The 21867-nt window shown below is 40.4% G+C and overlaps 2 protein-coding genes across 3 annotated transcripts; one reads left to right on the top strand and one right to left on the bottom strand.

The window, feature by feature from the left end:
* The first annotated feature begins 352 nt into the window (after positions 1–352).
* pgam2 (phosphoglycerate mutase 2 (muscle)) lies at positions 353–3900 on the top strand. Its single transcript, XM_034192656.1, has 3 exons — positions 353–865; positions 1349–1529; positions 3670–3900. The coding sequence occupies exons 1-3, from the start codon at positions 449–451 to the stop codon at positions 3837–3839; spliced, it is 768 nt and encodes a 255-aa protein (XP_034048547.1). The 5' UTR covers positions 353–448; the 3' UTR covers positions 3840–3900.
* A 1679-nt stretch (positions 3901–5579) lies between these two features.
* Positions 5580–21413, bottom strand: LOC117529790 (syntaxin-2-like). 2 transcript variants are annotated; one of them, XM_034192655.1, is made up of 9 exons: positions 21388–21404; positions 21082–21188; positions 20898–20997; positions 18276–18347; positions 15675–15748; positions 14874–14982; positions 14624–14697; positions 14337–14474; positions 5580–6056 (listed from the first exon to the last, which is right to left on the bottom strand). In XM_034192655.1, the coding sequence occupies exons 2-9, from the start codon at positions 21127–21129 to the stop codon at positions 5850–5852; spliced, it is 822 nt and encodes a 273-aa protein (XP_034048546.1). In that variant the 5' UTR covers positions 21130–21188; positions 21388–21404; the 3' UTR covers positions 5580–5849. The 2 variants fall into 2 exon arrangements, with proteins under 2 accessions (XP_034048546.1, XP_034048545.1); XM_034192654.1 differs by having other exon boundaries at positions 21082–21413.
* Positions 21414–21867: the final 454 nt, after the last annotated feature.

Raw genomic sequence — 21867 nt, 5'->3', positions numbered from 1 at the left:
ATACTTAGTACAATAATACTAGATACTTTAAGACTTTTACTTCAGTAGCATTTCAATCGGTGACTTGAACTTCTACCAACGTCATTTTTTTAAATGAGTATCTGTACTTTTACTTAAGTGTGATTTTCCGGTACTTTATACAACACTGCTGTGCACACAGTAACTCTGATCTTTACACTTTGTTCCACAGATCTCAGTTTAAAGGTCATGCTGCTATTCTGGCTTCACACTTGACCTCTGGCCTTCCCGGCTACCGCCACAGTGCGCAGGCTGAGCAGAGGTGCAGCTTCATTGGTCAGGACTACTTGTCCGTCAGAGGGTGGCCGCCTTTAGGAGGCTGGTCTGCTGTTATAAAAAGCTCGTGTGGCATTCTGGCAGCGTGTGTGTCTCCCTCAGAAGGGCTGAGCCTCCTGTGTTTGGTGAAGTTCATCAGGAAAATTCTGTAATCATGGCTGGAGTGCATCGCTTGGTTATCGTTCGCCATGGCGAGAGTACCTGGAACCAAGAGAACCGCTTCTGTGGCTGGTTCGACGCCGACCTTAGCGAGAAGGGCTTGAATGAGGCCAAGTGTGGCGCTAAGGCCATCAAAGAGGCTGGCATGAAGTTTGATGTGTGCTACACCTCCGTGCTTAAACGTGCCATCAAAACCCTGTGGACCATCCTGGAAGGCACAGACCAGATGTGGCTGCCCGTTATTCGCACATGGCGCCTGAATGAGCGCCACTACGGAGGCCTGATTGGTCTCAACAAGGCCGAGACAGCTGAAAAACACGGTGAGGAACAGGTGAAGATCTGGCGTCGGTCCTTTGACATCCCACCCCCGCCCATGGACAGCGCCCACCCTTACTACAAAAACATCAGTGAGGTGAGAAAAATAAAAATTGGGAAGAACACGCACATTCAGTCTTTAGTCAGTACCCACAATGCAACATATCCACTGGTGGACCTAGAGGTGGGGTTTGAGGGGTCACAACCCCCACAGCTTTGAGCTACTGATTACAGATGTGATCAAATATGGGAAATTTGAACTGAAGTCACTTTCCTCAGAAAATTTCTGGTGCTTGAAATAAAATTTCTGTTTTACAGATTGCTTTAGAATGTAGGAAAAAGGCTTAAAAAATTTTCTGTGGGCGTGTCTCCAGCAACCCCCTCCCCCAAATGAAGCTAGGTGCACCCTTGATATTACTGTGCAACGGTGCATATTCTTCAAATACTTAAAATGTGAATCAGCTTCATCTATGTCACGCTGATGCATTGTTGCATATGTTGCATTCTGGGTAACGACAAAACATCGAATGAATGAAGCTGTCAGTGAGTTACCAATCTGCAATGTCCTACCGACCTCCAGTCCAGACGCTACAAAGACCTGAAACCTGGTGAACTGCCCACATGTGAGTCCCTGAAGGACACCATCGCCCGGGCCCTGCCCTTCTGGAATGAAGTCATCGTTCCTCAAATCAAAGCAGGGAAAAACGTCCTCATTGCCGCTCACGGGAACAGCCTCCGTGGCATCGTCAAGCACTTAGAGGGTAAGCAGCTGGACAAAAGAATGCAAACAAATACCAAAACTTCAACAATCATCTATTAAATCAGGCAAAAATCCTGAAGTTTTAGTGGATTTGAACACAACGCCAAGACATAATTACACTCGGGCATCCACACGTACAGTCAGTGTGTGTGTAAAAATAGTCATAGCTTCGGTTACAGTCACGACCTTTATGTCGAAAGGTTGTACCTTTTTCAAGGAGCAGCAGGACACGGGTAAGAAGATGGTTCGTATAAAAAAGTACACACATTCGGGCTTTAATATGTTTCATTCTTTTATGACATTAAAACCTAATTTAAAGCTACAGTATGTAGGATTTTTGGGGCGTTTACTTGTGGAAATGCAATATTTGCACTCATAACCATCTGTTCAAAGGATCATAAATTATTTGGAACAACAGATCGGTGTTTTCATGAGCTTAGAACAAGTGCTTCACATCGACATGGGAGTGCGCCCCCTCATGGAGGCCACCATGTTGATACAGCAAACCAAAAGGTATAAACTCACTCCACCTTTGACACTTGAAATGGATGATCAGTAAATATAACGCAGTGATAAAATACCATCGGCTGTATGAGCATTGTGTTCTTTATATTTTGCAGTTATTTAATTATTAAGATCCTTACATGTTCATCATTTGTTGATGTTGCAAATCAAGGACTATTTGTAGATCGCGCTCTGTGCATTTACAGGTATGAATGAGACAAATTTAACTCCATAGGAAGTTAGCTTTGAGTTAGCGGAAGTTAGTATGCACACTAATGCTGTAAAATGTCTTGTTATTCCAACGGTGCTATCAAGTTACAAAAACAGCATTTTCTGTTTTAGAAGTGCTTTTTTTTTTTCTGGCTAACTTTTACATAATCTATGACTAAGAGGGTATGGTTACACAGAAATGAGTTTTGCAGCTAGCTACCAGCCTGTAACATCACCAAGCTAACGTTCACGAAATGTCTTGTAAATAAGATGAGAGGTGTTATTAGGTTCCAAAAACTGCGTTTTCAGTTCTCACTAGCTTTTACAAAATTTATGAGAGACATGTATATAAACACACAAACAAAGCAGTTTCGGAGAGACCAGCCACTGACGTCATGGTGTAGCTCTGCCCTGATTGGCTGTCACCCCCGCCACTCAAAAACAAAATGGAACAAAATGAAACAGGATGTGAGTTTTTAACCTCTTAAAATATCCACTTCCATATGTGCGCCAAAGTTGCTGCACATCTGTGTGGGAAATAATGTATAATACAATGCTAAAATACCCTCGGCTGTATGAACATAAAAATAGGAAACAGAATGTGACCTTTTGACCTTTTGAAATAGGTCACAGTTAGCCATCTTTGAACTTGTCCAAGGTCAGTCTCCCAAGAATGCTCCCTGTGAATTTGAAGACCCTGGCAGGAATAAGACTGGAGTTATGCTGAGCACAGACAGACAGATGGGCGGACGCAAAGCCTTCTCAATACCCAGTGGCCATATTTGATGGTCTTGGGTAAAAACGACAAAAAAAAATGTAAACGATGGCATGATGCAATCTGCAACCTTACCACTAGATGCCACTAAATCCTGCACACTGTAGCTTTAATGAAAAGCCTTAGAGGGCTGATGCAGCCTTTACTCACTGAGATATGTTTACATTATGAGTTATCAGAGCATTGGGGGACCACTCATCATCAAGTTAAGGTGTTTTTACTTTTACTACGTATATATAACTACTACATGTTATATGCATACGTATAACTTACACCCTGCTGACATCTGCAAAAACATGAGAGAAACACACTTTAACACCATTATCATTCAGTGATCAGTGATAAACTAACCCTCCAGCCAGTGCACCTGCTCCCATTCAAAATGTAACTAAATCAAATTTATTAGTGTTAAATCAAGTGTGTAAGAGTTAATTAAACACTGTACTCAGTGGGACTATATGTATTCAGTGTAGGTGCGGTTGAAGTTGCGTGTAGCTGAAATGATCATGGTGTCTGGTGTGTATTGTCTGTGTGTGCAACTTTAAATAATTACTGTATAGCCCCCCCCCCCCCCCCGCCACATGGCTGCAGTCCCTCTATTTTTTGTTGTTTTTTTTATATATATTGACCTAAATGTCTGTTACTATTCCAGATATGAGCGATGCAGCCATCATGGAGCTGAACCTGCCGACAGGAATCCCAATCGTTTACGAGCTGGACGCCAATCTGAAGCCCGTTAAGCCCATGTCCTTCCTAGGAGATGAGGAAACCGTAAAGAAGGCCATGGAGGCTGTGGCCGCTCAGGGCAAAGTGAAAAAGTAAGCCTGCACCCGAGGCAGTTCTGTGAGGAAGGAAGGAAGCAGAAAAGAAACTGTTCCCCGTCTACCTTCAAACTTTCGTTCCATCCTCCAGAAATCCATTCCAACTGGAATTATTATTTTTTTGCTGCACTGTAATACACACATGATGGATGGGTCACTGGCCTCATGTACACATCACTATGAAGTAGCTCAGCCCTTTTAAATTGTCCCTTTTGGGCTACTGTATCAACATGGTGGTGCAACATGGCGGCTTCCATGAGGGGGCGCACTTCCATGTGGATATGAAGGGCTCACACGCTAAACTCATGACATCGATTGAAACTGATTAGTTTTTGCAGCTAATTAAACAGTAATGAACAGACGGATATGAATTCTATATTCAATTTCTGCTGAGACACGCCTCTCCTACATCCGACACACTGTGGCTTTAATCCTGACTGTGAGGGCGTCGCCACGCTGGCACAACCAATAAACACACCATGTTTTTATGTCTGAGTCTGTTTTTCCTTTCATCACATTACACAGTCATCCTTTCTTACAATGATTGTTCTCCAGTTCCACATGTTGAAGTCGATAGTTTCAGCAAAATGTACGGTGCTGTGAAATCTTATCCCGAGAGGGGCGGGGGCATGGAGGGGGGAGACCAACGGGTTCATCCTGGCAGCTTTCCCATCATGCAGATAAACGCTCATCTGAGACACGCCTTAAACAGTCCAAACGGGTCTGAAGACAATCAGGTCCCTTTGTCATGTTTCTAACAATGAATGAATGATGTGCTTTAATGTTATCATCCTGCAGGCGAGATTTTGTGCAGTGGCGTCACTCTTCAAAACTACAGCAGCACTCAACTTTGAGCTTTGTTGTCAGGCTAAAAGTTCAGAATCAAGTTCTGTGATTTGGATCAAAGTTCAGAATCAAGCTCAGTGATCGGGATCAAAGTTAAAAATAAAACTGACAAGGATAAAAGTTCAGAATTAAACTCAGTGACCAGGATCAAAGTTAAGAATCAATCTCCATGACAAGGATGAAAGTTCATAATCAAGCTCAGTGGTCCGGATTAAAGTTCATAATCAAGCTCAGTGACAAGGATCAAAATTCAGAACCAAGCTCTGTGGTCCAGATTAAAGTTCAGAATCAACCTCAGTGACAAGGATCAAAGTTCAGAATCAAGCTCTGTGGTCCAGATTAAAGTTCAGAATGAAGCTCAGTGATCAGGATCAAAGGTCACCTAGATCAAAGATTCAAGTTCGGGTTTAAAGGTCAACAATCGCCCGCCTATCTCAAAGTTACCAAGTCAGCTAAGGCTAACGGGCTAAGTAACATGGGTTCAGGTGTTTAATCAACACGTATTTTTTCAGACTGTGCTGTTACTAAACGGGTAGTTCAGGTGTGACTATTATTAACTATGACATATTATCTCAATTACCATGATCAATGTAATGCCACTAAGCTATCAATACCCGCTAGCTAACAGCACTAACATACAAATTAAATTATACTGAAATTTCAGTCAACTGTATACTGGAGCAATAACTGGTCAAATACTCTGTTAGTGCAATTAACCACACAACAAGCTGTAATTATCTGTTATAAGATATTAATTACAGCTGAGTCATCAAAACCGCCATATTTGTTCACTATAATTCAGACGTCAACAATAAAACTACATTAAGTGATCACAACATTCACCTGTTTTATTTCAGTTTGGTTTTAACAAAGTGTTTAATATCACATTCATAAATGATTTCAGACTTTTTAATGAGCACAAAGCAACAAAACATGAACAAACGTTATGTGGCGTTTTCGCGCCACCTAGTGGTCATTAACAGTTTAACAGTACGAGTGGATTAATAGACCAATCAGAGGAAATTGCTTTTAACATAAAAATAAATAAATTAATAAAAATGTAATTATTGTAATGCAGTTACAGAAGTTATGTCTGAAATCTGTAAAAAATAAATGTTTCAATCCATTATTAATATTTTTGCTCAACAGTCTAAAGGAGGGATCATTAATCATGATAGAAATCTGAGTGGTTTCGATCGGATGCTTCTTTAGCGGAGCTGCGCCTCCTGAGCGGTTTGAAGAATTTTGGCAAAGTTGCTATCCTGTACCGCTGTTTCTTGTACAGAATCGCTTTTTCGGTTTCGTCTTTGGACTCGTCCACAAATTCTGCAGCGCTGCTCACGTTCTTTTCAATGTTGTTCATCAGCTCCCCCTGTTAAAAATCCATAAGACAAGTTATTTGCTGTATGACAACAGCAACCACTACTAAATAATGTAATATTTCCTCATATGCCGTCCCAGTCGAAATTATTTCCTGATTTCCAAGGACAACATTCAGAACACTTTCTCAAATCCTACTAAGAGTTGATCGTTTGTCCGTCTGCTCCTCCAAGCTGTTTGGCCAGTTTCCGTCTGTGTACATGTAGGTTGACCCTAGAACTGCCCTGGAGGGGTTTCTTTTATCAGAGGTCAGTCAGTATAGTCATTAAAACTTTGGTTTATCAGTTTGCTCCTGTAGCGTTCCAGAGTCCTTTGGCTGAATTCCACCAAACTCGACATGTGGACACGCAGTCAACCCGTGAATTGCCCGAAAAGTGCTTGTTTTTAAAAGTCATTGTGGTCAAATGTCAAATTTGTGATTTTTACCCAAGGCCAAAATATGGCCATTGGGTATTGCAAACTTTGTGTCCGTCTGTCTGTGCTCATCATAACTCCAGTCCTATTACTGCCAGGATCTTAAAATTCACAGGGAGCATTCTTGGGACACAGACCTTGGACAAGTTCAAAGATGGCTAAAGGTCACACTCTTAACTATTTTTATGCCCATACGGCCGAGGGTATTTTAGCATTGCATTATACATTTTTTTCCCCCACACGTGTAGCAACTTTGATGTACATATGGAGGTAAACTCTGAAATTGCCCAGGAGAAGTCAAATTTGGGGGTTAAAGTTCAAAATTTTCATTTTTCATACTGACACCCAACAAACATGGCACACACATGTAGGTCAGTTGATAGAACTGTCAAGATGGAATCGAAATTGCCAAAGGTCAATGATTGGCATCAAGGATGAACATTGTATCCCCCCCAGTATGATTTGCACCAAACTTAACAGATGCAAGTGAGTTCTAAAATTGTACAGATGAGGTCAAATTTGCCGCCAGTGGTCAATCATTGGGGTCACTGGGGTTCACGCCAATATGCACCAAACCTGGCACACATATGGAGGTGGATTCTGGAATTGCCCCAGCGAGGTCAACTTTCTCAAAAGTCAGTCTCTGTGGTAAAGGTCATGTCTGCCTGTCATCTGATTTTTCCATGTCTTTTGCTAATTTCCACCAAACTTTATATGTCAGTGTAGGTTGACCGAGAAATTGCATTTAAATAATTCAAGGAATTTGACTTCCAGCCTGATTTGGATCAAATGTGGCACATGCTTAGGCAGATTCCAGAGCTGCTCTGGCAGGGTAGGCCAGATCTAACCTTAACCTCAGCCTGCACATTTCTCTCTGAAATGCCTCAGTAATCTTCTGATGTCAGTACTTTGATACATCTAACAGTCCAGGACCAGAGGCAGTAAAGCAGCCACAAGGCCCCATATGACTTGAATATATATATATTTAAAGCTACAGTGTCTGATTTGAAGCTTTAGTAGATCCGCCAAGGATGTAATAAAATCATCTGCGTTTATTTATTTATTTGTCTGTCTGTTAGCAAGATTACACGAAAACTACTGCATGGATTTTGACAAAATTTTCACCACAGATACATATTAGGCCATGGAAGAATCCATTAAATTTCAGAGGTGATCCATATCCAGATTCTGGATCAAGTTTCACTTTATATAGGCTTTAAAGGATTACGTCAAAACTACTACCAAATTTGCACCACAGATAGATATTAGATCATGGAGGACTCCACTGAATTTTGGAGGTGATCTGGATCTGGATCAAGATTCACTTTATATAAGCTTTGAAAGATTACGTCAAAACTACCTCGCGGATTCTCACCAAATTTTCACCATGGATCCATATTAGGCCATAGAAGACTCCATTAAATTTTGGAGGTGATTCGGATCTGGATCTAAATCGGGATTCTGGATCAAGATTCACTTTATATAAGCTTTGAAGGATTATGTCAAAACTTATCACCAAATTTGCACCACAGATAGATATTAATCAATCAATCAATTTTTTTATATAGCGCCAAATCACAACAAACAGTTGCCCCAAGGCGCTTTATATTGTAAGGCAAGGCCATACAATAATTATGTAAAACCCCAACGGTCAAAACGACCCCCTGTGAGCAAGCACTTGGCTACAGTGGGAAGGAAAAACTCCCTTTTAACAGGAAGAAACCTCCAGCAGAACCAGGCTCAGGGAGGGGCAGTCTTCTGCTGGGACTGGTTGGGGCTGAGGGAGAGAACCAGGAAAAAGACATGCTGTGGAGGGGAGCAGAGATCGATCACTAATGATTAAATGCAGAGTGGTGCATACAGAGCAAAAAGAGAAAGAAACAGTGCATCATGGGAACCCCCCAGCAGTCTACGTCTATAGCAGCATAACTAAGGGATGGTTCAGGGTCACCTGATCCAGCCCTAACTATAAGCTTTAGCAAAAAGGAAAGTTTTAAGCCTAATCTTAAAAGTAGAGAGGGTGTCTGTCTCCCTGATCTGAATTGGGAGCTGGTTCCACAGGAGAGGAGCCTGAAAGCTGAAGGCTCTGCCTCCCATTCTACTCTTACAAACCCTAGGAACTACAAGTAAGCCTGCAGTCTGAGAGCGAAGCGCTCTATTGGGGTGATATGGTACTACGAGGTCCCTAAGATAAGATGGGACCTGATTATTCAAAACCTTATAAGTAAGAAGAAGAATTTTAAATTCTATTCTAGAATTAACAGGAAGCCAATGGAGAGAGGCCAATATGGGTGAGATATGCTCTCTCCTTCTAGTCCCCGTCAGTACTCTAGCTGCAGCATTTTGAATTAACTGAAGGCTTTTTAGGGAACTTTTAGGACAACCTGATAATAATGAATTACAATAGTCCAGCCTAGAGGAAATAAATGCATGAATTAGTTTTTCAGCATCACTCTGAGACAAGACCTTTCTGATTTTAGAGATATTGCGTAAATGCAAAAAAGCAGTCCTACATATTTGTTTAATATGCGCTTTGAATGACATATCCTGATCAAAAATGACTCCAAGATTTCTCACAGTATTACTAGAGGTCAGGGTAATGCCATCCAGAGTAAGGATCTGGTTAGACACCATGTTTCTAAGATTTGTGGGGCCAAGTACAATAACTTCAGTTTTATCTGAGTTTAAAAGCAGGAAATTAGAGGTCATCCATGTCTTTATGGCTGTAAGACAATCCTGCAGTTTAGCTAATTGGTGTGTGTCCTCTGGCTTCATGGATAGATAAAGCTGGGTATCATCTGCGTAACAATGAAAATTTAAGCAATACCGTCTAATAATACTGCCTAAGGGAAGCATGTATAAAGTGAATAAAATTGGTCCTAGCACAGAACCTTGTGGAACTCCATAATTAACTTTAGTCTGTGACGAAGATTCCCCATTTACATGAACAAATTGTAATCTATTAGACAAATATGATTCAAACCACCGCAGCGCAGTGCCTTTAATACCTATGGCATGCTCTAATCTCTGTAATAAAATTTTATGGTCAACAGTATCAAAAGCAGCACTGAGGTCTAACAGAACAAGCACAGAGATGAGTCCACTGTCCGAGGCCATAAGAAGATCATTTGTAACCTTCACTAATGCTGTTTCTGTACTATGATGAATTCTAAAACCTGACTGAAACTCTTCAAATAGACCATTCCTCTGCAGATGATCAGTTAGCTGTTTTACAACTACCCTTTCAAGAATTTTTGAGAGAAAAGGAAGGTTGAAGATTGGCCTATAATTAGCTAAGATAGCTGGGTCAAGTGATGGCTTTTTAAGTAATGGTTTAATTACTGCCACCTTAAAAGCCTGTGGTACATAGCCAACTAACAAAGATAGATTGATCATATTTAAGATCGAAGCATTAAATAATGGTAGGGCTTCCTTGAGCAGCCTGGTAGGAATGGGGTCTAATAAACATTTTGATGGTTTGGATGAAGTAACTAATGAAAATAACTCAGACAGAACAATCGGAGAGAAAGAGTCTAACCAAATACCGGCATCACTGAAAGCAGCCAAAGATAACGATACGTCTTTGGGATGGTTATGAGTAATTTTTTCTCTAATAGTTAAAATTTTGTTAGCAAAGAAAGTCATGAAGTCATTACTAGTTAAAGTTAATGGAATACTCAGCTCAATAGAGCTCTGACTCTTTGTCAGCCTGGCTACAGTGCTGAAAAGAAACCTGGGGTTGTTCTTATTTTCTGCAATTAGTGATGAGTAGAAAGATGTCCTACTTTTACGGAGGGCTTTTTTGCAGGGTTTGCACATATTTATTCATTTATTTATTTCCATTTTGCACATCGATTGTATGCTGGCGGTATTTTAGTGGTTTCTTGATGTTTTTAGTCCTTTAGCATGCTTGTGAGTGCCCGCTTGTGTCTATATCATGCTTTTGTTTTGCATAAGGTGCGTTTACATATAACCAAGACGCGTTACAAATGTCATTTTTCTGTCATTCGTGACACATTCCTTACATTCTTAATGTGACTTAACGCATCTGAATAGGTTTCTTAGTGCGTGTTGGTGCGTGATATTCTTGATATTCGTGGAGCATGTTTTTGCCTGTCAAAAAATCTTCCACGAATGTCACACACCACCCTCATTTCGTCTCACGTCGTGGAGGTCGCAACTGAGCGTATTGATCCGTCTTGATGAGTAGTGATCCTTAGTAGAACGTGACAACGTTCGTAGTAGTTCCTGTGATGGTTCTTGGAGCCCAAATTGTCACGCGTTATTACGAAGTGACACGGAAACTGTCAAGTTTTGACACGACTTGTAACGCGGCGTCACATTTCACTGCGCGCCACGACGAATCAGTTTTCTGTCACGTGCGCACAATTAAACTCGGCTCCAAATGTCGTTCCACAGTGGAGGAGCGAGAGGAGACTCACGTGCAGCCAGACATCTCTGCACCTCCTCCAGTTTGGCAGAGGAAGAAGCGCGCGCACAATTAAACCCTGCTGCACCGCATTCAGTTTGATTGCTGACACAAAGTCGGCTAAAAGTCTCATTTTAGTGCTCTTCAGCGCGCTCCTGTAGGTGTTCCACCTGCTGCATGTTCCTGATGTTTGGGGAAAATGCGCAAGACGAGAGCCGCATGAAGCCACACATCTGCCTCTGTCCTCCTCCTCTCTGCGCCACTACATGGCACAGAGCCCAACTATGCACGCAGTCACAAAGTTCTTCTGAAAAACTGGAGCGGTCTGAATTCGGTTGGATGAATATGAGTGTGTGTGTGGAGACAGTTCACCTCGTTCACAATGTGACAGAACTTAACAATACTCTGTTACGCGCAATAGCGCGCAACAATGCGGAACACTATTCTTGACCGTGCATAATGGTTCCTGATAATTCTCCAGCAACACTTGCCATTAATCGTAACGTGTGGTAACAGGTTGCAGCAGTTCCTGAGGACACCTGACGCCTCTGCCTCGAATAATCACATTCGTGATCAGTGGCCAAGAATGTGTACTTCGTGGCATTCGTGACTTGTCATCGTTATGTGTAAACACAGCAATATGTTCTTGTTAGTGTTTTTAGTATTTTTATTGTTATTGTTGTGCCTGACTAACATGGACACCCTTTTCTGTTTGCTGCAAGACAAATCTATCTGCGGGTGCAAATAAAGTCACCTGAACCTGAACCTGAACCTTGATGACTTTGATGTTGTTGTATAAGGGACCATAGTTGTTCTGTTTGTTCTGAACAACTTTGAAAGCATCACTGAAATATAAGGAATTGATGATGGAGTGTGTGCACCACATTTTCCACATTGCCTTGAGGACACTGAGCTAAATGTGGATGAAACCAAGGTGACTAGTGTCCATTGAGCTACTAGAGAGGGAACACATCTTTTCCCAGCGTTTGCTGAGAGGTGCGCCTTTTGCATAGTTAGAATTGTCCCCAAGAAAAGGAAGGTTGGAGATTGGCCTATAATTAGCTAAGATAGCTGGGTCAAGTGATGGCTTTTTAAGTAATGGTTTAATTACTGCCACCTTAAAAGCTTGTGGTACATAGCCAACTAACAAAGATAGATTGATCATATTTAAGATCGAAGCATTAAATAATGGTAGGGCTTCCTTGAGCAGCCTGGTAGGAATGGGGTCTAATAAACATGTTGATGGTTTGGATGAAGTAACTAATGAAAATAACTCAGACAGAACAATCGGAGAGAAAGAGTCTAACCAAATACCGGCATCACTGAAAGCAGCCAAAGATAACGATACGTCTTTGGGATGGTTATGAGTAATTTTTTCTCTAATAGTTAAAATTTTGTTAGCAAAGAAAGTCATGAAGTCATTACTAGTTAAAGTTAATGGAATACTCAGCTCAATAGAGCTCTGACTCTTTGTCAGCCTGGCTACAGTGCTGAAAAGAAACCTGGGGTTGTTCTTATTTTCTTCAATTAGTGATGAGTAGAAAGATGTCCTAGCTTTATAGAGCAACAGACTCTTTTTCCAGGCTAAGTGAAGATCTTCTAAATTAGTGAGACGCCATTTCCTCTCCAACTTATGGGTTATCTGCTTTAAGCTACGAGTTTGTGAGTTATACCACGGAGTCAGGCACTTCTGATTTAAAGCTCTCTTTTTTAGAGGAGCTACAGCATCCAAAGTTGTCTTCAATGAGGATGTAAAACTATTGACGAGATACTCTATCTCACTTACAGAGTTTAGGTAGCTACTCTGCACTGTGTTGGTATATGGCATTAGAGAACATAAAGAAGGAATCATATCCTTAAACCTAGTTACAGCGCTTTCTGAAAGACTTCTAGTGTAATGAAACTTATTCCCCACTGCTGGGTAGTCATCAGAGTAAATGTAAATGTTATTAAGAAATGATCAGACAGAAGGGAGTTTTCAGGGAATACTGTTAAGTCTTCTATTTCCATACCATAAGTCAGAACAAGATCTAAGATATGATTAAAGTGGTGGGTGGACTCATTTACATTTTGAGCAAAGCCAATAGAGTCTAATAATAGATTAAATGCAGTATTGAGGCTGTCATTCTCAGCATCTGTGTGGATGTTAAAATCGCCCACTATAATTATCTTATCTGAGCTAAGCACTAAGTCAGACAAAAGGTCTGAAAATTCACAGAGAAACTCACAGTAACGACCAGGTGGACGATAGATAATAACAAATAAAACTGGTTTTTGGGACTTCCAATTTGGATGGACAAGACTAAGAGTCAAGCTTTCAAATGAATTAAAGCTCTGTCTGGGTTTTTGATTAATTAATAAGCTGGAATGGAAGATTGCTGCTAATCCTCCGCCCCGGCCCGTGCTACGAGCATTCTGACAGTTAGTGTGACTCGGGGGTGTTGACTCATTTAAACTAACATATTCATCCTGCTGTAACCAGGTTTCTGTAAGGCAGAATAAATCAATATGTTGATCAATTATTATATCATTTACCAACAGGGACTTAGAAGAGAGAGACCTAATGTTTAATAGACCACATTTAACTGTTTTAGTCTGTGGTGCAGTTGAAGGTGCTATATTATTTTTTCTTTTTGAATTTTTATGCTTAAATAGATTTTTGCTGGTTATTGGTAGTCTGGGAGCAGGCACCGTCTCTACGGGGATGGGGTAATGAGGGGATGGCAGGGGGAGAGAAGCTGCAGAGAGGTGTGTAAGACTACAACTCTGCTTCCTGGTCCCAACCCTGGATAGTCACGGTTTGGAGGATTTAAGAAAATTGGCCAGATTTCTAGAAATGAGAGCTGCTCCATCCAAAGTGGGATGGATGCCGTCTCTCCTAACAAGACCAGGTTTTCCCCAGAAGCTTTGCCAATTATCTATGAAGCCCACCTCATTTTTTGGACACCAATCAGACAGCCAGCAATTCAAGGAGAACATGCGGCTAAACATGTCACTCCCGGTCTGATTGGGGAGGGGCCCAGAGAAAACTACAGAGGCATGAAAGACCCCACTGAATTTTTGAGGTGATCCGGGTTCGCGGACATCAGAAATCTCTGATTGCTCTTATTGTTTGTTTGTTTTTGTTTTTTTTGTATTTTTGTTTGTTTTTGTTTTTTTAAGCAGAAATTGAATATAGCATTCATAACCACCTGTTGTTCAATGCATAATTAATGACTGATGACTTGACCTTACAATGACCTCTACATATCCACATGGGAGCGGGGCCTTTCATGCAAGCTGCCATGTTGCACAAAACCGAAGGAAAAAGGAATTAGTGCAGGTTAACAAGTTCCTGGGTACATTTATTTTTATAAAATGGAGAATTATACATGTGGCAGCATAATGCAATCTGCAATCAGTGTGTATCAGTTTAAAATCCGTTATTACCTGAAGCTCCAGCACCATAGCCATGTCGACAAAGAGCTCGTGCAGCTCCTTGATGGTGGACTCGAGGCGAATGATGTCCTGGTGACGAGATTCAATCTGACTCAGAGCTGCCTCTGTAATCCGACTGTTTGGGCAGATCTGTGTGAGGAAAGGTGCCATTTTTGTACAGTTATCTAAATATCCTGGTATTATAACTCCATATCTGAGTGAGCAATCATCAGTAAATGATGCTGATTATTGTCCTGCTGTGGTTTTAAGGTGCAGAAATAAAGAGAATTCCAACCAACATCAGATGTGAAGATGGCAGGATTGTCACAGTGCAGCATTTCTTCCAATTCTTCATCTGTTGGCTTTTGATTTACTGAACAGCAGACAAAAAAAAAAAAAAAAAAAAGTTAGAAAAAAACTTCAACAATAATGCATTTCTTACCATTCACCACAAGATGGCGCATTTAAATCTCTGAATAAAACGTCACGGGGGGGGGAGTAATGATTTAGTCGTGTAGATGTTCTGGTTCTTTTTCCCTTGAAACTCACCGATCTCCAACTGCTTCTGAATTTGTGCTTTGCATTTCTCTCTGAAGGAGATTTGACTGTTATGGTAGCACTTCATAACTTCTCCAAACCACCGAGTCAGGTGTGAGTGCTGGTGAAGAAGAGGAGTTGAATCCAACCATTTCGACTACTGAAGCACAAACTGACCATTTTTAAGCATATGAGGGTGATTCTTTAACTACGGGCACTATTGGCCTTGTAAATGTAATTTCCACCACACCATTGCCTTACAATATAAAGCGCCTTGGGGCAACTGTTTGTTGTGATTTGACGCTATATACATGTGCTCTGATGTTACTGTTTATCTCCATAGAAACTACCCACGCAACCTTTCATACAAACTTTTTAAAGGGACATTATTGTTGTGGTGGAAATTACGGCAATAGTGTGGGACAACTACATTTTGTTTAAAAAAAATCACAACAGTTGTATGACATTGAATACCCCAATTATGTTTTGATTATTTTACTGATATTTTATTCAGAGATATTTTAAAACATTAGAAAAAAACGTTTGTTTACTATTCATTTTTATCATTGAAGATCATAAGTCTGGGTGTGGGACAAGCACAAAACAGCAATATTTGCATATAATGATGCTGAAAAAAGGTGAAAAAGTCATCATAGACTACTAGGACAAATTTCTTAAAACACTTTCATTGTAAAGATAACTATAAAAGTGTGAAATTTCCCCTTTTTTCTTTTTTTTCATAAAATATGATCAAGGGACATAAAAGTGCCCGTAGTCTAAGAATCACCCATGAACACATTAATGGACTCAGACCTGGTTCTTCTGAATACGATGGATCACTGAAACACTGCTGCTGTCCTCGTCCGCTGGAAAACTCTTCTGCATGTCTGTCAGAACAAAGAACATTATACGCTGCATCTGTATGTTAAAGAAAAACAATAAATTAACTTCTGGATATGACCTCGAACCAAAATATGAAAATCTGTCAACACGTTTAATTAAAATCAGTCTGAGTAATCATAATAAACAGGAATACAGCAACAAACACATAATGTCCTTCACGCACATCAGCAAGAAAACTGTTACGTGCAGAGAAATTTAAATTTTCTTTATTCGTAGATTGGCCTGGCAGCTATATGATCCTTACAAGATAAATCAATAACTGGTTTTGTGTATTAAAAAAGTTTAAACTAAGAACCGTGGCTTTATTTTTGTCCAAATTAAAAAAAAAAATAAAATCCATTAGTTTATGGGAAGTCAAAAACAGATCCTCAAATTTAGCCTATTTAAATCCTGTTCAAAGCAGTTTCAAATTTTATTTGAGATTTATGAAAAAAATCTTCTGTGAACTAGTTTCAAATATTTTAAGTGTTTTAAAAGCACATAATTTTGATTTTAAACCATTTAAAAGTAACCATCAGTAATTTAGCCAGATTACATATAATTGTTTTACCATTCAATCAGAGCAGCTTTAAATCAATATAAAATGCATGTCATTTTTAAAATGCACTTTAAAGCGTTGAAAAAAACAGTTTTGTTCAAATTTTTAGAAAAAACAAAAACTCCATTTAAATATAGGGCAAATCCAGATTATTTCATATACAATGTTTAATTTAAATGTGTACATCAGAAAGGCATAAATACTCATAAATAAATATATACATAACATTCTAATTTGTGATTTGTCGAAATGACTGAACGGTTTGTCTATTATTTAAAAAAAAAAAAACAATAACAATTATTTGATTTGTTATTTAACCAGTAATTACAGCAGGACTGGGAACACAGCTTTTTTTGTAACAGCACATTTATCAGAATTATAAGTGTCAATAAGCTTCCTGTTTATTTCCACTTTCAAGTCAAATCCTGTTTCATGAACACTGAAGTCCCAGAAACAGGACGTGAAGGAGGCTCCACATTTCCTCTTCACTGTCTGAAACTAAAAGAATAAACAGCAGAAGAATGTCTGTAGATCCACTCAATGGATTCAAACCAGTGGACTTTCTCATTCCCTCGATAAAAACATACGAGGTCTGTGATTAAAAAAACGGTCCTTTTTATTATTTTTTTTCAAAAAATAAATGGATTTGATTCATATGTTTTTATATCAGACAAGCTTGAACCCTCGTGTGCATGCGTGAGTTTTGTCATGCCTGTCGGTGACGTCATTCGCCTGTGGGCAGGCTTTGAGTGAGGTGTGGACTCCCGCTCCCGTCGGAATCTCTTTGTTTGAGAAGCTGCAGGGAGACGGCACACGTTGCTTTATCAAATTTTTTCAGGACCGGTGAGGGATATCCCCGTGGACACTATTCGAGAAATTCAGCTGGTTTTCGGTGTAAAGTTTAACGGCTGTTGAGAGGTTGTGGAGTTTCTTTCGCTTTAAGCACAGCCCAGAAAGCGGATCGGTGTGGCGCGGTCGGAGGTGGCGTCCGTCTGGCTGTTTCGAGCTGAAAACATCCTAATTTAAAGCTCTGTTCACCCAGGACGTCGTCAGAGAACAGAGAAGTTTCAGAAGAAGCCAGCATCAGGAGTTTACCCGGACATTCCACTGTTAAAGGAGATTTTGTAATGAAAGAACGTGCAGACGAATTTGCCAAGTCGTGACGACGTGACAAATCCGTCTGCACCGCGACATGAAAAACACCTCCGTGTTGAAAACCATTTGTAAAATTCAGGCGGCTTTTGATGGCTTTCAACAAGTGAGTATCTGAGAAATTGTTTAACAGCTGGGCATGTTCCAACTTGCCCGTTAAGGTTTCCAACGGAGGTGTTTTTCCTGTGGCGACCCCCCGCGGTCGGGTCCGGCCCGACATGTGAATCTGCCCGCACGTTCTTTCATTACAAAATCTCCTTTAACAGTGGAATGTCTGGATAAACTCCTGATCCCGAATTCTTCTGAAAGTTCTCTGTTATCTCACGACGTCTTGGGTCCACAGAGCCTGAAATTAGAAAGTTTTCAGCTTGAAACGGCGAGACGACGCCGCCTCGGAGCGCAGATCGCCATCAGGCGCTGTGGGCCGTCCTTACAGCGACAGTAAAACTCCAAAATCTCTCATCAGCCGTTAAAATTTTCACCGAAAACCAGCTGAATTTATCGAATGGTGTCCACTCAGTTGTGCCTTACAGGTTTTGAAAAAATTTTGATCAAACAAAGCAGCAGTCTCTGAGCCATTCCTAAACAATGAAAAAAATCGACGAGAGGGTGGGCGACTCCTCACTCAAAGACTGCCCACAGACGAATGACGTAACCGACAGGCGTGAAAAAACTCTCGCATGCCCACAAGGGTTCAAGCATGTCTGATGTAATCACACGTGATTCAAATCCATATGGTTTTTGAAAAAAATAATAAGGTCGGATACTTTTCTCACAGACCTCGTATCTATTTACTCCTCAGGACCAACATCTTCACGTACCTTCTAGTTTGTCTCTGATCACATTTGCAGTCTTTTTTGCTTCGCTGTCCAGCGTCTCCAGCTCATTGTTTCCTAAGAATTGTTAAACAGGCACAATGTGGAGTAACATAAAAAAAGCAGTTTCTTTGCATTTCCTGCAGTTCACAACTATCTTGTAGTTTCCAAACATCTATAACATCTTCCAACCAAATGTTTTATAACAACACAGTAAGCAATACTGAAAAAAGAATGTCACAGTTAAAAATAATTACAGAACAAAACTAAAACAATAATAAATTTGAAAATTTAACAAAACATTCATGACAGCATGAAGTCAAAAGTTGGTTTTGATCAGCAAAGTCTGACGTGTTCTTAGTGATCTCTTATTATTGTTATTATCTGTTACTGTGAATTTAGTGCAGACATTTATTAATCCACCGATGAGCTATTTTATTATCGTGACGATGGCAGTCAGAGTATCGTGGTATTTATTATAAAGCTATGACGCTACACGCGCTGTGATTGGCTGATTTCCAGCCTGATATTTTCCCATATCAAACCGTTACCATGACAATCGGTCCAAAACGCGTATGACTTTTGTTACAAACCAGGAAGCTAAAAACACGACTACAAAAACCAAGTCAGATATGAACATACTCCATAAATATCTAAACAGCATCGGAAAAAACACACAGATTGAAAGCTTACCAGCAAACGACCGGACCATCTGTTAGCAAGTTCTTCATGGAGGTGAAGAAAACAAACGAGTCTGACTACAAGCCCAACACCTTAACCAGCTTTCATATTGGCGCGATAACATAAGTTTGTGTGTTTATATATATATAATAGCCATATAATAAGCAGATTATTAATCTTGCTTGCTTGGTTAATAATCCTTTAATATGATTCATAAGTTAACTAATTATTTAAGTTGGGTAACTTAAGTTAGTTAACTTCAGTTAGTTGCATATACGTACACCCATGCCCTCAGGTGTTGACCTTCTGTTACTAAAATCTCAAGAAGAGACAAAGTTGTTGGTTTGAATTTAGAAAAGCGACGCTGGACTCATTCATCAAAATATCGCCAGCTCTCGAGATGCGTGATTTCATCAGAGATCCGTGAGGGACTGTTTCCGCTTTGCTGGGAGAAGTGTTGTTATCTTTGTGGTTCTTTGGAATCTGCCATATGACCTCTTGACCCCAAGCGCCTCATCCTTCCCAGATGAGTAGCTGAACAAAAACGACCTGGAAGAATCACTTTCCTTCTTTTCAGACCAGCTAGTTTGGGTGAATCACTTAAGAAGCCACTGGTCTGGTCCTTACCTGATTTTCACAACAAAAATCATAGCACACTGTGGGAAAATTACCGTGCATTTATGGCAAAGCCACTTCAAGTCTTTTTTTTTTTTTTAATTGGCTGCTCCAGAACATGTTGTTTATAAAGAAGCGTTGACACTGACATCCCACCTAATGAATCCATTTCCATAGAATTTTGATGATTATGCTGCCTCATGTGTTGTCAGAATTATGATAAATACGAGTGTCCGATGTGCAAAATGCACATGAACGCCCCGCAACGTCCTGATTTTGACTGGGGAACTGGGAGATCGCTTTGATACACGAGTTCCTGAGCTGAGATGACCTTTGACATTTCAACATGGTAGAGAGCAATGCCAGTGTCAGGGACTCAGCACTCCCCTAGGTTGAGCAATCCCCTATACTAGTCTGTGCATGCACAAACCCGGTGTCGCAGTCTGATCTGTCCCTTCACTGTGCACGCGTCATGTCAGAGCGTTAGCAGCGATTAACAGATTATTGCCTCCTTTCTGCCTAAAACAGACTTTAACAGAATGACTTAAGAGGTTTTACTTTGTCATCTGACGGTTAATAATCGCATTATTCCCTTTGATCTGTAGAGAGTCAGACTCAGAGAGTCAGACTCAGACACGCTGGTGTCATGCTCTGATCGGTCCACTGTCTTTTATTATGAAATCATGCTGAATGTTGTACAAAAGCTTCAGATATCTGTTGCTGAGACAGATGACGACTGGAATGCAGTTGAAATGAAATGAGGCAATAATCGTCGAATCGCTGCTGATGCACTGAAATGATGCATGCACAGTGACAGCAGGGCGACTGATCAGAAGTGGGGCTGTTCAGTCTGCAACACCAGATTTGATAATTCCTTCATTGTTCAGCCGCTGTTGAGCTGCTGATTGTGTACAAACGTGTAATTTTGGCGTCTTGCTGCATCTTCCTGTTGCTGTAGCGTGTAAATGAACAACTCAATAACACTTTAACCGAAGCAGCGGGTAATGATGAACCGCATGTCCGCCATTTTTCATTTTGTTCCAACAACAAAAGCACTTGAACATAATGGTAGTAGTTCATAGTTCTGGATACAGAAAGTGTCATCTTCCCGACTGCACTTGAAGGCAGCATCAGTGTTTCTGGTGACTGCCCACTGTGGACTTTTTGTGTTATCTCCCCCCAAGTGCACACAAAGATCTCTTTGTATAAGGCTGTTGGCCCTGAAGCAGGGAGGAGATACACGAGGATCACATTCTACAACATTAAATGGTGTGTTCACTGACGCCTCTAAACATCAGTAAAAGTTAATTTCCTGTTTTTTGTTAAACTTACTCTTCTCTTGGTTTGGTGTGGACAGGATGACAGTGTGGATTTTCTCCATGTCTTCTGTAATACAGGACATTCTCTCTACCAGGCTTTTTACCTCCTGCACCTGCATAAACATATTATTGCGACAACAAAGAGGAAAACAGGGATAAAATGCAAAGAAAAACCACAATCGAGAGCTGTGTGTTACCTTTTTGAATAAATCCTCTATGCGATTTTTATCTGACAAATCACCCATTTTTTCCTGCAGACAAACCAATTAACTATTTGGGATGTTAAATACTGCTGCGGTCACATCTGTTTTAAAAAAAAAAGAAAAAAAAAAGACATTTTGAATTGTTCGTACAAAACACACACACACACACACACACACACACACACACACAAAATGATAATAATAGTAACTGCTGTTGTTAAAAGTTCGGCCCGTTTGGTTCTAATTAAGCATAGAAAGTTATTCCTGTTCGTTATTCACGTTAACAGACGGACGCTTCACCTGTAACCTGAGCGCGCACCTGCAGAATAAAGAGCGCGCGCACGCAGGCGCGCCTCCGATAAACGCGCTCGTGCATGAACAGACGAGGCGGTAACCTCGGCTTCACTTCTGGTAGTTTTGAAGTTCAAAACGTCACTGACATCGGATTATTATAACAGTGACGTCACTGCCCTTACGAAAAAGTTCAATAGGTTTCTATAGGATTCTATAGAGGTCATATAGCTTTCTATAGAACACCTATAGCCACGCGACCTACAGGGGTCTTGGCCTATAGAGACCGATAGCATTCTACAGATATAAGGACCTATAGGTTGGTCCTTATATCTGAGTCAAATGAGTCAAATGCAGAATTTAAATCACAAATAAGATTGTTTTAAAACTATATTGACAAAATCATAAATGATCCTACACCCTGCAAAGTTTTATTAGTGTTGATAAAGTTGCTCAAAGTAGACATTCTTACCCTGTTTTCCACATTTT

The sequence above is a fragment of the Thalassophryne amazonica genome, chromosome 17 (assembly GCF_902500255.1).
Source record: "Thalassophryne amazonica chromosome 17, fThaAma1.1, whole genome shotgun sequence".
NCBI classification, from domain to species: domain Eukaryota; kingdom Metazoa; phylum Chordata; class Actinopteri; order Batrachoidiformes; family Batrachoididae; genus Thalassophryne; species Thalassophryne amazonica.
Note: the sequence above shows the minus strand (reverse complement) of the source record. Positions and strands in the feature narration are given on the sequence as shown.

Coding starts and splice junctions, on each gene's coding strand:
- LOC117529790 (XM_034192654.1), bottom strand. CDS start 21,129: ATGGGTGATTTGTCAGATAAAAATCGCATAGAGGATTTATTCAAAAAG. Junction 14,475..14,623: donor CTGCCATCTTCACATCTGAT/GTTGGTTGGAAT, acceptor TTCCTCACACAG/ATCTGCCCAAACAGTCGGAT. Junction 6,057..14,336: donor CTATGGTGCTGGAGCTTCAG/GTAATAACGGAT, acceptor GATTTTTAACAG/GGGGAGCTGATGAACAACAT.
- pgam2 (XM_034192656.1), top strand. CDS start 449: ATGGCTGGAGTGCATCGCTTGGTTATCGTTCGCCATGGCGAGAGTACC. Junction 866..1,348: donor ACTACAAAAACATCAGTGAG/GTGAGAAAAATA, acceptor ACCGACCTCCAG/TCCAGACGCTACAAAGACCT. Junction 1,530..3,669: donor CATCGTCAAGCACTTAGAGG/GTAAGCAGCTGG, acceptor TTACTATTCCAG/ATATGAGCGATGCAGCCATC.